This window comes from Hydra vulgaris, chromosome 02, assembly GCF_038396675.1.
Source record: "Hydra vulgaris chromosome 02, alternate assembly HydraT2T_AEP".
Lineage (NCBI taxonomy): Eukaryota > Metazoa > Cnidaria > Hydrozoa > Anthoathecata > Hydridae > Hydra > Hydra vulgaris.
Window position 1 is genome coordinate 24,240,630 of NC_088921.1, and position 17,450 is coordinate 24,258,079.

The 17,450-nt window shown below is 28.7% G+C and overlaps 1 protein-coding gene across 1 annotated transcript in view; it reads left to right on the plus strand.

The window, feature by feature from the left end:
- Positions 1-2,590: 2,590 nt before the first annotated feature.
- Positions 2,591-17,450, plus strand: part of LOC100203995 (F-box/WD repeat-containing protein 7) — a 36,662-nt gene continuing 21,802 nt past the window's right edge. Inside the window, exons 1-2 of the mRNA XM_065790360.1 lie at positions 2,591-2,841; positions 3,244-4,006. Of these exons, the coding sequence (XP_065646432.1) occupies positions 3,279-4,006 (728 nt within the window). The 5' untranslated portion in view covers positions 2,591-2,841; positions 3,244-3,278. The remainder of the gene's footprint in view (positions 2,842-3,243; positions 4,007-17,450) is intronic.

Below are 17,450 nucleotides of genomic sequence, written 5' to 3' on the forward strand. Positions count from 1 at the left end.
TATATATATATATATATATATATATATATATATATAAATACATATATATATATATATATATATATATATTATATTTATATTATAAATTTAATATATAGCTTTATATAGCTTTTGCTATATATTATATATATAAGTTTTACAATATTGAATATATATACAATATTGTAAAAATGTAAGAAACTAATCAATTTATGGTACTATATATTTTTCAAAATATAAGGTATTTGGCCCGACAATCTTTGCCACTTAGAGGAAACTGGAGCCTTTCATATTATTCTTGTGAGCCAGCTACTAATGCTCTTAGTGAAAGATTTTTCACCGCTTTAAAAAGACTTAAAACCTACCTTTGCTAGTTCTTCATACTCAGGTGAAAGCAGTGGATAAAATTGATTTGGCTAAGATCGCAAATGAGTTTATTAGTAAATGTCACACATGAATAATTATTTTCTGAAATTTCAGTTAGTATTTTTGTAGAGATAAACGATATTTGACGCAAGTATTACATTTTTTATTTGTTTCATATATATGGAGGTTAATGATCATTAAATATACAACATAAATTAAAATCAAAACTTTTCGTTACTCGCTCCCCCCTTTAGAAGTTTCTGATAACTTCTCGTTCAATTTTATGCTTTTCACTACAAAGACTACCTGCATAGCTATCACATGCAAAAGAACTCATTTCTGATGTCAGTTGACTTTTTTTGTTGTTGAATTTTTTATAAATTTCAAAAAACTGAATATTGATCTTGATCTACGTTCAGCTAGTGAGCTGAGACCAAAATTTGACAGACGTGATTTGTAGTTTATGTTGCACGATTGTAAAACAAGTTTGGTTGCCCTACGTTGAACTGGTTCTAAATTTTTAATGTTCTACTTTAGGGAAGGGCTCCAAACTTGAGAACAGTAATCCAATATTGGCCGCACATATGCGCAATAAAACTTTACCCACATACTTGGACTCCATTTTTTTTTTAATTCTTTGGGTATCCTAAGTACAGATTTTGCCTTAAGAGTAGCTTGACTAATCTGTTCTGACCATTTAATTTATTATTAACTAGGATATCCAAGCAATTAACAGGAAGTTCACGCCTCCTTCCGTACCAATGTCGCTTGTTGGGCTGGAACTGGCGTCGAACCTCGGACCTCTGGGTTCTTAGAACGGCTTATGAGCACTCGAGAAAGAATCCCATCAAACCAGAGGCTTTTAAACGTCAAGTGCAGAAAATGTTTTTCGATATTACGACAATCATATAAAGAACTTGTAACTGGAGAATAAACAACTTCGGTTTTTCAAAGAAAAACAGACAATTAAGATTTAATTACAGGTAATGAAAAAAATTGATAGTTTAAGCAGTCTGCAATAGACTTTTTATCAAATAGTTGTGCTCCATTGTGGTCGATAGAGAAAAGCTTTTTTGGGCAACATAAGCATAATTTCATTTGTCGTTTAAAAGAAAAAAACCTTTTTAAGTTATTTGTACTGTTATTTTCCAATTGATTTTATAATAACAGGGTTTGATTCACAGTTGAGCCCAGTTTTTACATCAAAACATTAGAATATACTTTTACCAGCAAGTTATTCCTATGTTGCTCCGTTTAATTTTTATTAATTTCCAGTTTTGGCGACATTAACGTGAGATTAATTAACTAACTTATTTTATGGAAATCTTGAGTAAATCTTGTTGTTTTTTTTTCACAATTTAAAGTTAACCTTTTAACAGGTTACTTCTGAAACAATAGAGTGGCTTGATTAATAGATTCTATAAGGTTAAACATCTATTATAAGCTAACTTAAACATATGGATAAGATAAATTAGACTTACTATTATACAATACCACCAAAAATATTTTGTTACTCCTATTTAATTTTTTATGCCTAAAAAATCTTTAAAAGCACGTCCTAAAAAACAAATTTCACCAAATATAAAACTGTAATCGATAAAAAAAGAATACTTTTTTTCAAAATATTTTTCTATGTTATGTTAGTTATGTTTGATTTCGATAGTATCGAAATCAAAGTTTTTCATTTAAAATCACAATTTTTCAAAAAACAAATTATCAAAAAATTATATTCAAAACATTTTTGAAGTTAAAACCTTTTTTGTCCTTGTCACATAAGTGCAAAACCTATAGAAAAAAAGAAATGCATGTTATTCTATATAAATATGTAAAAAAAAATGTAAAAGCATCCAACTTTTTGTTATTCAACGAGGTAATACATCTTTTGAATTTATTGTTACAAAATCCAAATTACTTGTTCAAAAATTTTTAGATTTGTTTGTAAAAAAATATTTTATGTTATTGGAGTCTGGAAACAAGTTAAAAAAAACCTGAGGAAAACATAGTTTAAAAAAAAAAAAAAAGAAAAGGAAAAAGGCTCTAAAAGATAGAGTCTGCTGTTAAACCTTTTTGTTTTGCATCATTTTTATGTCATTTTAATTTTTAATCTTTTTTAAATAATAAAATAAGGGTTTAAAATTCTTCTACCTCACAATGTTCCGTACTTTTTACCACTCATGAAAAGTAACTCAAAAAATTGAATTCTGCGGTAATTTTATTAAACCGATTTTTCCGTCAAAAATAAAAATTTTATTATTTAAAAAGAATTTCGCGTTTCGTTAAAACAAAATGAGTCCATATGATCCGATAATACGGAGGTACGATATCTAAAAGCCCACTATGTGTTTTATCTATAGCAGTATTTTTGTTTCTAATTAATACAATTTATTAGAAGAAGGACTTTATTTTTCTTGCTGCCTCTCTCTGCTTTCTAAAGTTGAAGAATTATTTATTATAATTATTGAAGAATTGTAAAATGGAACAAGCTAAAAACAAGAGGTTTGTTATTCTTGATTGTTTCATAGCTAACAAATTAGAAATAATAAATTAAGACTATAAAATCGTTATAGAAGTTTTTTAATTGTAAATTATTTCGTTGTTGTTGTTGCATAAATATAACTGTTGTCAAATATAAAATTAAATTCATAATCTTTTTATAACCTTTTTAAATCTTTTTATGTGTCGTTGTTTAAAATTAAATATTAACCTGGTAGGAAATAAAATCTTATATATTTAACAAACCTGTATTTAAAATATATATGTTTTTTTTTAATTTTGTATTGTTTTAATTCATATGTATTTTTTGGTATAAAAGTTTTTAATTATTATTTTTTTGCTTGACATTATTAATTTTTACTTGTTATAAATATATATATATATATATATTCATTTTTTTTATAGATAAAATGTTCATATGTGTTTAAGAGAGATTAAAAATGAACAAACCTATGATAGACATAAACTCAATGACTATTCAAGAGCTAGAGAGTCTTCCTGGAATAGGTAAAGCTAAAGCATCGGCTATTATTAATCATAGGGAAGTGCTCTCAAGTTATCAGTCACTATCTGATCTTATTTCTGTTGAAGGAATTACAAAGACTTTAATATCAAAAATACAAGAAGAATACGTTATAGTATTCAGTAAAAGTAAAGATCAACAATGCAACTCAACTTTAAAAAACCAAAACAATAATTTAAAAAGACAGTATAAATTAGATTCTAATATTTCACATTGGAGAAGCAATAAAGAGAATCCTTCTCCAGATAAAAGATGTAAAAATAGTGATGTTTCTCATGATGATTTGTTATTAAATAATCAAATTTGTGCTACCTCAATTTCTTCATTGTGCAATTCATTTCTTAATACTGATCACACTATTTCATATAAAAATGATATCCCTTATGGTATGCCTCAATGGTTAAATCAGTTCAAATCATGGGGAAGAGAAGAAAGACTTTATGTAATAAATGAACTAATCGGTATGTGTGATATGTCAATTGTTCGTCATATGATGGCAAAAATTGAACCTTATTTTCAAAGAGACTTCATATCGTTGCTACCAAAGGAACTTGCTTTATATGTGCTATCTTTCTTAGAACCAAAACATTTGTGCAAAGCTGCAATGACATGTCGGTATTGGAGAGTGTTAGCTGAAGACCACTTGTAAGTTTTTGTATAAAAATAAGTGATAAGTTTAAGTAAAACAGTTTTCCATGTTTCTTATGTTTTTTTAAGAAAATGATTGTATTTAATAATAAGCAAAAATACCATCATCAATTGTCATACTACACATTTCTCTTTGTGTTTTTAAAAGCTTCAAATCACATTGTTGGTAGCTGTTGCATCTTTTAAAGGCGCTTATCTTTTAAATCCTATGTATAAAATATCTCTAGAATTTATATTATCGTAGTTATATTATTAATAGCTGATTTTTTCAAAAGATATTCATGGCAATTTATTTCATACTTTACAGTTGATGCTTACTGCATCCACTTGTAGAAAATTATATATTTACTATAAGTATATTTGCATTAAAACTAAAATAAACAATGAGTTTAAACATTGAAAAACACCAGAGATAATTTACTCCAAAAAATTGAAAAAAAATTTAACTAAAATATGATAAAACTTTCATTTAATAAATATTTGTTGTTGTACAAAAACAGTGGCATAGCGTAAAAATGCAAAACTATACTTATCTGCTTACATTGTTTCTTTATTTAGATTGTTTTACTGTGATTTGTGAGGAGTTATGCAATCTATATCTCTATATTATATATATATATATATATATATATATATATATATATATATATATAATATTATATATATATATATAATATATATATCTATATACATATATATATATATATATATATATATATATATACATATATATATATATATATATATATATATATATATATATATATATATATATATATATATATATATATCTATATATATATATATATATTTTAAACATCTTCGCTTCCAACAAGGCTGCAAGCAGCCACTAATTAAAGTTGGAAGTTACTGTAAGAGAAAAGATGAAGATTGTAGAGCAAGATAACGATTGACGGACGATTTAAAAGATTGCAAGTTATATGAATCAGGAAAGCAAGATGAAGGAAGCGAATTCCAAAGAGCTGATGTTCGAGGAAAAAAACTAGACGAATAAGCGTTTTTGGAGCACTTAGGAACAGTCACAGAAAAAGGATGACACTTAATTGAATGACGAGTAACACGAGAATGAATTTTAGTAGATGGCACAAGAGACGCTAGCTCTTTAGAGCAGTGCCCATTATAGTATTTGTAGAAAAGAGAAAGAGAAGCAACATTACGACGATGTGATAATGGTTGAAGGTTGGCTGCAAGAGCAGGTCCAACTATGTTTACAATGCGTTTTTGCACCTTGTCTAAAAGAGAAAGGGCACCATTAGAAGATCCGCCCCAGATATGGCAACAGTATTCCATACAAGGCCGGATTTGAGATTTATAGAGGTAGAGAATAGAATCCAGAGTAAGAAAGTGGCGAGCTCGATAAAGAGATGCAACCTTAGCAGATGCTAATTTTGCAACCGATTTGATATACGGTTTCCAAGAAAGATTGTAAGTAAGAGTTAATCCTAGAAGATGAAGAGTAGGTGACTCATCAAGTACATCACCGTTCATAAATATAGGAAGATCTAAATTATTGCGATAACGATTGGCTGAAAAAAATTGGGTTTTATCTGAATTAAAGTTCACCAGCCACTGTGAGCCCCATGCTGTAGCATAAGTGAGATCCTTTTCAAGCTCAAATGCCCCCTCCAGGCAATCAGAGGGTGTTGGTTTCTTATCACGACAAGAATAAATGGTAGTATCATCAGCAAACAATGCCACCTTAGATGTGAGAATATCTGGAAGGTCGTAAATGTAAATTAAAAAGAGTATAGGGCCAAGGATAGAACCTTGAGGAACCCCTGAAGTTACAGAATAAGAAGAAGAGTGTTGTCCATCGAGGACAACTTTTATACTACGATTGGAAAGGAAGGATTCAATGATCTTAAAGATGTTGCCGTTAAAGATGTTGTTATATATATATATATATATATATATATATATATATATAATATATATTATATATATATATATATATATATATATATATACACATATACTATATAATCTATATACATATCTATACTATATAATCTATATATATATGTAGTATATAATCTATATGTACATATCTATACTATATAATCTATATATATATATGCATATCTATATTTTATAATCTATATATATATATATCAAGCTTTGTTAAGAAGCGTTACGCAGCTCGTATTTTGCTAGCGAAAAGGCGATTTGCCTGCACGTTCTGCAGTTTTGCGTTACGCAAAAACTTTTATCTTTTAGAATATTTAAATTATCTTTTGATATTGTTTATGTGATGTTTATTCGGAAGAAATAAAGTCGTAAGTAAAAGCATATAACCGCAATTGTAAACTAATAGATTTTTTGTTAAAGAAACAGTTTGTTTAATAATTTTTTTGTTGTTGTTAGAAATTAGTTAAAGAAAATAAAGTGTTTTAAGTTTTATCTTAAGGAATTAAATATATAAATATATAAATTATTTTTTGTCATAATAGTTTAAAAAATACACGATTTATTTTGAAGTAAATATTTTATTAATAAAATATTTTATTTTAAGTTTATTGTCAATTCAATGGCGTAAAGTTTTAATGACGTTTGTTTAATTTATGAAAATAAACTATGATCACGAATATATTATCGGTAACTGATAAAACTCTTTATTGTTTAAAAACACTATCAAAAAGAGTTCACAAAATAAATAGGAAAAAAATTATTAACAGTTAATAAAATAACCAAAAACCAAATGTAAAATCATAAGAAAATAAACAAACATTTTACGTTTCATTAAAAAATTATTTTTTTCAAAATAAAATTTAGTTCATATTTGAAAAAAATAATAAAAATGATTTTTTTAATAAGAACTTAGATTTTATTTGTAACTTTTGTTATAGTGAGAAAAAAAAACAAACTGTTTGTATGATTTTTAACGCGTTAATAAAATAACTTTAATTACAATGCGGTACTTGAAAATACGCTAGTGACGCAATATAAGTTCTAACGATGCAAAATATATTTGCTGAGTTGAGTTACTTGGAAATGCTTTACGCTTTTTCGTTACGCTTCACAGGTATTTTAACAAATTTGAAATATTTAATTTTAACTGAAGAACTGAAGTAACTGACTAGTTTTAGTCAAAGCATGTATTATTTTTTATTAAAAAAATGGTTTTAAAAATTAAAAAATTTGTCTTGTTTATAAAAATGTTTACATTTTTGGTGCTTAAAAGAAATTTCGGATGTATATATATACATATATATATATATATATATATATATATATATATATATATATATATATATATATATATATATATATATATATATATATATATATATATATATATATATATATATTAGGGCTGTTCATGTGAACACAGGAAAAAAAAATTTTTCTCGGATTTGAATGCATAGTTGTTTATTTTGTGCCATTTGACATAGTTATTGACTGTTGAAAAAATCTTTCCAATCAGATAATGTTTAGGGGGAGCTCAATGACCATAAAGTTTTACGAAAAACGTCAAAAACGTGTAAAAAGTTCCAAAGTTCCAAAAATTTCTAGAACCTGGTTAGTTAGATTTTTTCCACTGAAATATTGTCTGATTGCCTGCTATATAGATTAATTAAAGTGCAGCAGATTAACTGTCATCAGGGCACCAGACTAAAAAATGTCTGCTAGTGTTTAAAACAACTGTGTTTATATCATTTTGTTAAAGTTTGTATTCATAATTTTAATACTATTATTTAACTCAATTTAGAATTTGTTCAAACAGAATAAAAAGGTTTACAAGTATAAATATTATTTTTATTTGGAATTTCAGTTTGACAACAAATGTATTAATATTTTGATAGTACCTAACCTTAGTAACCTATTACAGAAAACTAGCATGGTAGTCTGGTAGTGTATTGTTTGTTATTAAGTGCAGATAATAATAATTTCTAATTTGAAAATATTTATTTAATTTCTTTAGTAATAATTATTATAATATATTGCTGCAGCTGCATAAACCAACAACTGAATGATAAGTTTGTATAATATGGTATTGAGTTTTGATTTTCTCATAATATTTCAGTTATCATTGAAATGGCAGCATCATCTCGTGTTGCTATCTCTACACGACTTCAAACCAAAATCTTTTTAATTGGACAACCAGAGCCAAATCTTCCAGATAAAGTTCTTCCCTTAACATCTGATGTTTTAAAAACATTTTTTTATCATCTTAATTCAACCAAAAAGTCAGTGCCTGAAAGTCTTAAAACAACTGTTGATGAACTGATTATTATTTGGAATAAAGCCCGTATTCCGACAGCATTTCATCCGAATGTAGTCTTAAAGTTGAAAACTTTAGTCCAGGAATTTAAATTAATAAAAAAAAAAAATCCAGGTTGTCAGATTCTCAGAAATCGAGAGAGAAATCATTTACAGACACCATTGGCCTACTTTTTGACATTGCCCACAAGGATGCTGAAACCATGATCAGAATTGAAGAAGATAAAGAATTTTTATTGGATCAGAGATGTCAGAGAAAAATGGTGATGTTTGGAGAGGACAAAGAACTTTCAAAATTAGAAGAAAGAAATGAAGCAAGGAAACAAGCAGAGAGAGAACGAAAGCTAAAAGAAGAGCAAAGACAATCTGGTGCAAGTGCAATAGTTCCTGTTATTGAACCTTTACATGACGAAAGTTATAGTGATGACAACGATAACGATGCTGTTGATAATGACAAAATGGTTGATAGAGATTTTAAGATAGAAATCCCTGTTTATTACAGACAACAAGTCAGTAAAGCAAGTTCCTCAGGGTCAGCTGAATCAAGTTTAGCAAGTACTCCAAAACGACAATGTATCTTAGATACAATTCTTGACTCGCCTGATGTTTCATCAACATTAGACAGAATTAATCTATCTGACACAAAATTTACTATACTAGCAGCAGCAATTGCAAGGGCTGGTGGACAGAACCTCGATGATGGATCATTGTCACGTTCTACAGTCCGTAGAAAACGAACCTATCATCGATCAAATATTGAAGCCACTGTTCGAACTGAATTCTGCGATTTGGACAAACCACCATTAATCGTCCACTGGGATGGCAAACTGATGATAGATCGTACAAATTCTGCAGCCCCTAAAGCAAATGTTGACCGGCTATCTGTAGGTGTGACAGGTCACAATGTTGACAAAATACTTGGAATAGCAAAACTATCAGCTGGAACTGGAGAAGCCCAAGCAAAAGCAGTTATTCATCTGCTTAATTTCTGGGACATAATTGGTGATGTTATTGGAATGAGTTTTGATACTACAGCCTCTAACACTGGCTCCAAAAATGGTGCATGTGTAGTTCTAGAGAAACATATAGGTAGAAATTTGTTATATTTCGTTTGCAGACACCATGTTCATGAGATCATAGTAGCAGGAGTGTTTAGATCACTATTTGGACCATCATCTGGTCCCAACATACCTCTTTTCCAGAGATTTCAGCAATATTGGCCCAAAGTTAATCAAGGAAATTTTAAACCTCTGGATGACATTCGAATGAAAATACCCCTGGTGCAAGAACTACAAAATGAAGTGATTGCATTCCTCAAAGAAAACCTGCATGTTAAAATGCCAAGGGATGACTACAAAGAAATCATGGATCTCTGTCTGTTAATACTTGGAAAACTGCCAAGATAGTTAATACTTGGAAAACTGATCAAGAAGAGAAAAATTATCATTTCAAGATCCCTGGTGCTTATCACATGGCTCGCTGGATGGCCAAGGTTATTTATTGTTTTAAGATTTATTTATTTCGTGAAGAGTTCAAGTTGACCACAAAAGAGGAAAAAAATCTCTGTGAATTTTGCTTATTTGCTAGTCTGGTTTATGTAAAATCTTGGATATCATGCACAAATGCCAGCGATGCTCCAGTTAATGACTTGTTTCTGTTTCAGCAACTTAAGCAGTTTGCAGTTGTGAATAAAACGATTTCCGAAGCAGCAGTCAAGAACTTTCAAAACCATTTGTGGTACCTTTCACCAGAATTGGTCCCACTAGCTTTGTTTTCAAACAAACTTCAAACGGAAGAGAAGCGAAAAATGATTTCCAACATGAAATTTCACGGTGAGAACTGGTCTGAAAGGTTGATCAAATTAAAGAACATTGAAAGTCTAGAGAAGAAATCTCTGGACATGCTGGTGACATCAGTTTCAGCAAGTGCGTTGCGGTCAATGAAGGTTGATATTGATTTTCTGTTCAACAACGATCCAGCTACCTGGAATGATTCCCCAGAATACCAAGAAGGAAAAAATTTAGTATATTCATTGAAAGTAGTAAATGATGCTGCCGAACGATCTGTGGCTTTAATGTCGATGTTTAATGAATCGATTACAAGGAATGAATCTGAAATGCAGAGGTTAATTCAAGTGGTTGAGGATCACAGAAAGCGAGTGCCAGATGCCAGAAAGTGTACTCTGAAGAGTTATAGTCCTCGCTAGCATTAACATTGCACGAACTATAACATTACGATAATTAAATGTTAATTGCTCATATGTTTTTTTGTTTATAATTCGTATTTTAATCAATGACAAAGAGTCAAAAATCCTAGTGTTTTATTTTGGAAAAGTTCTGATATAACAAAAACCGCAGAACTTTAGTCGTATTGCAGTATTTTATTTCATTAATTTCTCTGCTAATAAACCAGTCTAAAGTGGATGTGGATTGTAATTTGTATTCAGAATTTAATATTTAGAGATAATTAAAACTGATCAAATCTGAAAAATCTAATTAACCGGGTTTTAGAAATTTGTGGAACTTTGTTACTTTTTCCATGTTTTTCACATTTTTCGTAAAACTTTATGGTCATTGAGCACCCCCTTAACATTATCTGATTGGAAAGATTTTTTGCACAGTTAATTACTATGTCAAATGGCACAAAATAAACAACTATGCAATCAAATCTGAAAAAAAAATTTTTTTTGGACAGCCCTAATATATATATATATATATATATATATATATATATATATATATATATATATATATATATATATATATATATATATATATATATATATATATATATTAGCCCATCCTATTAAGACCCTCATGAACCAATTTTAGTATGCAGATTGTCATAAAATATTCCCAAGTTATTATTTTTTTAATGAAATTTTTTTTTTTTTTTGGACGACTATTTATACTCGCGCCACTCTTTTAAAGTTTAAAATTTTTACATTTTTTGAGTTATTAAAGCCATTTTTAAATAATCAGCGCGAATAGAAATTTACACATTGTTAACTATATAATAGAAGGTTTTTTATCTATACTGATTGTGCGCATTTTTATTACGATTATTTTATTTTAAAAGCGTACAAATTCGTTATGAAATTCAAAAAACGTAGTTTTTAAACACAATACATGGGCGTTGAGGCCCAATACACAGCAATTTGAAATTTGTTAGATGCTTTTGATCTCATACAGTTCAACCACTTCAATCCCTGGTATTTAAAAAGGGTTTGTACAAGATTAGCTAAGTTTCCTGGATAGCAATTATTCTTGATAACCTCCTGCCATCATGTTGGAGAGCTTCATATAGCCGTAGCCGTAAATAAAACTGTTAAGCCGGCAGATAAACTATTTATATCATAAAACCATAAAAGGTTAAAAAATAGTAAGGTAAAGATAAAACTACTTCACTTTAAAATGCCTTTTTGCAAAAACAAAATGTATAAGTTTCTAATTTTAAAATTATTTACATTTACAAATCAGACCATTAGGTGAAAATTAACAAATATGGAGCTGTTTCACATGCCTTGAATTTCATGAAATTCAAATTGCATTTCTCTAAAACCAGGAAGAAGAAACAAGAAAGAAAGGTTTTTATTCTGAGTAATAAGTAGAATAGCTGACTGCATTTTTCTCTCCATCATCATGGCATCATGGTTTTTGACCTTCAATTTTTAAAGTAAAACTTAATTTCATAAGTTTTTGTATTTTAGTCTTATTATTTAAGAATAATATGTCTAATGGTTTGTAAAAATAATGGTTTGTAAAATGATTTAAAGTCAGATGTAAAATACAAAAAAAAATAACTCTAAACCAATTTTTTTTTTCCACTGATATTTTTCTTAAAATCAGTAGAAATATAGTAAAAATGAAAATAAAGGAAGTAGCTTGTTGATTTTATTTTGTCAAAATTAAGACTTTTTGGATACAATAAATTCCAAAACTTTTAAAATCTCAAAGTTGCTAACAACTCATCAGAACTCACAGCAAAATCGTAAATCTATTGATCATAGTTTAAGAAATTTATTTCTTAAACAAGAAATATATTTCTTGTTTTTAAAAATAAACTGCAGGGTAGGATATTTATTTCTTAAATCAAGAAATATATTTCTTAATACAAGAAATGTATTTCTTGTTTTTAGAAAAATATTTCATAATAAAAAATTGAATTTTGCTGTGCATTCAGAGATAGCTTCAGAAGCTACTTCAAATAAAGAGTTCTTGTAAAGAACCATTAAAAAATAGGAAGAGTGGGTTTAAGGAGCTAGCTACAGCAACTGCTTTCTTGCTTTCTCTTTATTGAATGGTTTTAATAATTAGAATTTTGATCCGGTACCTAATTGCAAACTCTGAATCTTAATAGTACATTTAAAAATTATTTTAATTTTACTTATTTTCTTGAGATATTTATAAGCTGAAAATTTATATGTATACAACCGTAGGAATTAGGGTCGGCATTCGACAATGCCGACCTAACTGCCGATCTTAAAATATTTGAGGTCGGCAAAAAATTACTGACCTCGTTTTTATGTTTTATGCTAAAACCTTTGTATCAAACTTTTTTTGCCGACCTGATGCCGACCCCAAAAGATTGAGGTCAGCAAATTATTGCCGACCTCATTTTTCCTAATTCCGATGGTTGTGTATATAAATATTTATTGTACATTTGCAGCATTTAAACACTGAATTCTGAAGCAAATTTGCTTCAGAAACAAGAGATCTGTGGCTGTAAAGGATCCAGCATTTTTGGTGTTTAAGATAGCTAACATGGAGCAAAATCCAAACATTTGTATGTTTACGCTTATGCCAATTAATGGTGCTTTTTAAAAAGTTGCAGTTATTGGAGGCTGGGAACATATAAACCCTAAAATTTTATCCCCCTGCCCCAAATGTGACAGAAAAACAACTAATTGGTGAAATAGCTTATTTCCTATATTAAACTAAGATTATATACATTGATAAATTTTAAGTATTGTTTTACAATCTCTAAGTGTTCAAAAATTATGACCAGAGAAAGTTTGTAACCCCCTCAAATTAAAGAGGGTTTAAACTTTATATGTTTATAATTTATGAACGCTGAGAAATAATACTATGAAACTTAAAATTTATGAATGAATATAAACTTAGTTAAGAAAAGTAAAAAAATTATTTTACCAAATTGTTGCTCTCATGTTTGGGACAGGGGGGATAAAATTTTAGGGCTTTTTTTGTTCCTAGCCTCCAATCATCTCAATATTTTGCAAAGCATCATTATTTGACATAAGTATAAACATACAAATGTTTGGAGTTTGCACCATTCTGTTATCTATCTCAAACGCCAAAAATGCTGGATCCTTTACTGATATGTGGTTCAATGCCTACTCAAGAATTTTTTTTGACATGAAGCAAGCGTAAACTTCTAAGTTAAAGGCTTTTCTCCGGTGCTCTGTGATGCGACCATCAGGTCTTCTTGGAGCAACTAAAATAACCACAGAAAAAATGTGTATATATATTTTTGAATCACATTCATATGTTTTGATCTAGTTTGGTTACAACAACAAAAATTGAAGGTCCTTTACCCAATATTTTAATTAATTAAATGTCTTGACCCTAACTCGTTTGTGTGAAGATGCACACAATCCACACTAATCTCTTTCTCAATTTTCTTTCCACCCATTGCATCACACCACCTTACCAACCAGTATTTACATTTGTACTGTCTCCTCCTACAGCTTTTAGCTGTGTTCCTAAATTTTTTTCCACCAAGCAGTTAACCAAGTGGTCTGCAGTTACCTCAGCATGTTTTTTGTGATCAGTCAGGAACAAAATAAAATAGATATCTACCACCTGGTTCAGTAACTAGAGAATAATGTTCTTCTTTTAAACTCCAGTAACTAGAGAATAATGTTCTTCTTTTAGGAAGACCAGGGAAATACCTACAATCAATTCTGTTAATACTCTTGTAGTATCTTTCCTGCCATCAAAAAAAAATTAACGAAACCACATTATTTTCAAAATCTTTATTAAATTTGTTATCTAATTCGATTGCTAACTTCTCCTGCGCCCTTTTGACCTTGCTGTAAGCAATAATCATCAATGTATCATTCTTTGTTATAATTTTTGCACCTATAAGTGCTGCTGTCACTATTTTTGCGGTTTCTGGTAAGCTAGTGTTATGCTTCATATTAGCAAGTGCAATGTTTATTATGTCCATTCTGCTTTAAACTTTTACAATATTAATGGAAGGTTCTGGTTCTCTAGAAATATTTGGTTCTGAGTCAACTTTATTTGTTTTTTCAATCTAAAAAAAAATAAATACAAGAAACTTTTTGTTATTATCATTAAGTTAATGGTTTACAAAAAATCTAAAAAGTAACAAAGAGATATTGAGATATTTTTATAAATCACTATATCAACATTTAATTTCTCCAAAAATAGTTGTATTGGAAATATTTACTAAGAAACATATTTTATTATTACTTGATTAATCTGTGCAAAGCAATTAAACATTTACAGGATAAAATATCAAAGAGTTTGCCAATTTTTGGAATGAAGCTATCATTTATTGATTTTTTTGCTTTTCCAAGGCTAACTTTAACTGCAGTTTCCCACAGATACTTCAGTTCAGCTTTAATACTACATTCTTTTATTACTAATGGATGTAAAAACTTGCAATTAGCTTTTTCCATTGAGCAGATAAAGCTAGAGTCATATCATCAACTTGTTTATCGACAGTATAATTTCTTTTATCAAGATCACTGGTCTCTCTCAAAAATTTTCCATATTGTAAGTTGCGGTAGGGAGCTCGAATGGTAAAAGTGGTTTTCCTTTTCCAACATATCTACTTAAGTGAGTAGCTGATAAATTTCTTGTGATTTTTGGTGCCATTATTCTTAATAAAATACAATTTTTCAATATTCTTAGTAATTTTATTTTTAATTTATTTTTATCAAGCTAAGTGTTTAAGTTTTGAAAAATATCTCCTAATAGAAGCGAAATAAATTTCTTCCACTTAAAGTTTAATTTTTAAACAGAAAAACAAAATACAACATCGTTTTAACGATTTTTAAATTATTAGCAAATTGAATACATAAAAACCCAGAAAAATGTAGCTACCGCTTAATTTAGTTTATTTTTAAAAGTATTACTCCATTTCATTTATGAAATCCTACCATTACTTCAATATAAAGTTTCTTTTTTTGAAAATATTGGGTTTTAATCGTCAAATTTTATTTTTTTTCAATTTATTCACCTCCCCAAAGCTGAGAAGCCCAATACTGATAAGGAGGCCACTTAATCATAGTAATAATCCTCTTTCAACTCTATAACCTGGAAACACGAACCTTGAATAACAAGGCCGCTGCGCAGTTAAATAAATTGACACACCTTAATATATATATATTTTTTTATAATTTGACATCTTTGCTTCTAATAAGGCTGCAAGCAACCACTAATTAGAGTTGGACATTTCTGGAAGAGAAAAGATGAAGATTGTAGAGCAAGATAACGATTGAGAGATGACTTAAAAGATTGCAATGTATTTGAATCAGCAAAGCAAGATGAAGGAAGCGAATTCCAATGAACTGATGTTCAACGAAAAAAAATAGAGGAATAAGAGTTTTTGAAGCACTTAGGAACAGTTACAGAAAAAGGATGAGACTTAATTGAATGATGAATAACACAAGAATATATTTTAGTAGATAGCACAAGAGATGCTAGCTCTTAAGAACAGTGCCCAATATAGTATTTGTAGAAAAGAGAAAGAGAAGCAACATTAATATGGTGGGATAATGGTAAGCAAGAGCAGGTCCAACTATGTTTATAATGCATTTTTGTACCTTATCTAAAAGAGAAAGGGCATCATTAGAAGATCTGCCCCAGATATGGCAAAAGTATTCCATACAAGGCCGGATCTGAGATTTATAGAGATGGAGAATAGAATCCGGAGTAAGTAAGTGTCGAGCTCGATAAAGAGATTTTGCAACGGGTTTGATATATGGTTTCCAAGAAAGATCGGAAGTAAGAGTTAATCCTAGAATATGAAGGGTAGATGACTCATCAAATACATTACTGTTCATAAATGAACAGAAATGTATTCATTATTGCAATAATTTAGAAAGATCTAAATTATTGCAATAATGATTGGTTGAAAAAATTGGATTTTATCTGAATTAAAGTTCACTAGCCTCTGTGAGCCCCTTGCTGTAGCAGAATCCTTTTTAAGCTCAAATACCCCCTCTAAGCAATCAGAGAGTGTCGGCTTCTTATCATGACAAGAATAAATGGTAGTATCATCAGCAAACAATGCCACCTTAGATGTGAGAATATCTGGAAGATCATTAATGTAAATTAAGAAGAGTATAAGGCGAAGGACTGAAACTTGAGGAACCCCTGAAGTTACAGAATAAGAAGAAGATTGCTGTTTGAGGACAACTTTTATACTACGATTGGAAAGGAAGGATTCAATAAACTTAAAGATGTTACCAGATACACCGTAAGAAGAAAGCTTATGGAGAAGACCAGCATGCCTGCATATGCATATTTATGTGTGTGTGTGTGTATATATATATATATATATATATATATATATATATATATATATATATATATATATATATATATATATATATATATATATATATATATATATATATATATATATATATATATATATATATATATATATATATATATCAGGGTCTATTCCAGGAAAAAAGATTCCCCCCCCCCTTCCCTCTCCTTCCCTCTTTATTAATTTTTACTTGTTATCAACAAAAAAACAGCATCTCAAAACTAAAAAAAATATATATAAATAAAATATATAGTATATATATTAGGGGGTTTCATATTTTATCAATTTTTGAAATTGACTATTTATTTGAAAATAAGTTTGAGCAAAAAAAGATATATAATTTTTAGGGTCCCCGCCAGTTCGATTTCTTGCAAAAATGTTGGGTGTTTTAAACGCCTTAAGATTTATCCTATAAATTTTTTTATTCTTTTAAATATTATATGATGGATTGAATATTAATTACATAAAAGGAGCATGTTGAAAAAATGTATAAATTATTCTACAGAATCTTCTGGAATTGGTGATAAATCAAAATTTTTCTTTGCAAAAACCTATTTCATAACTCTATCCAATCTCATATTTTTTTAATATCATATAATTAAAACAAATATTTTAATTCATCAATGGTAATAAATATATTTTTTTTTAAATA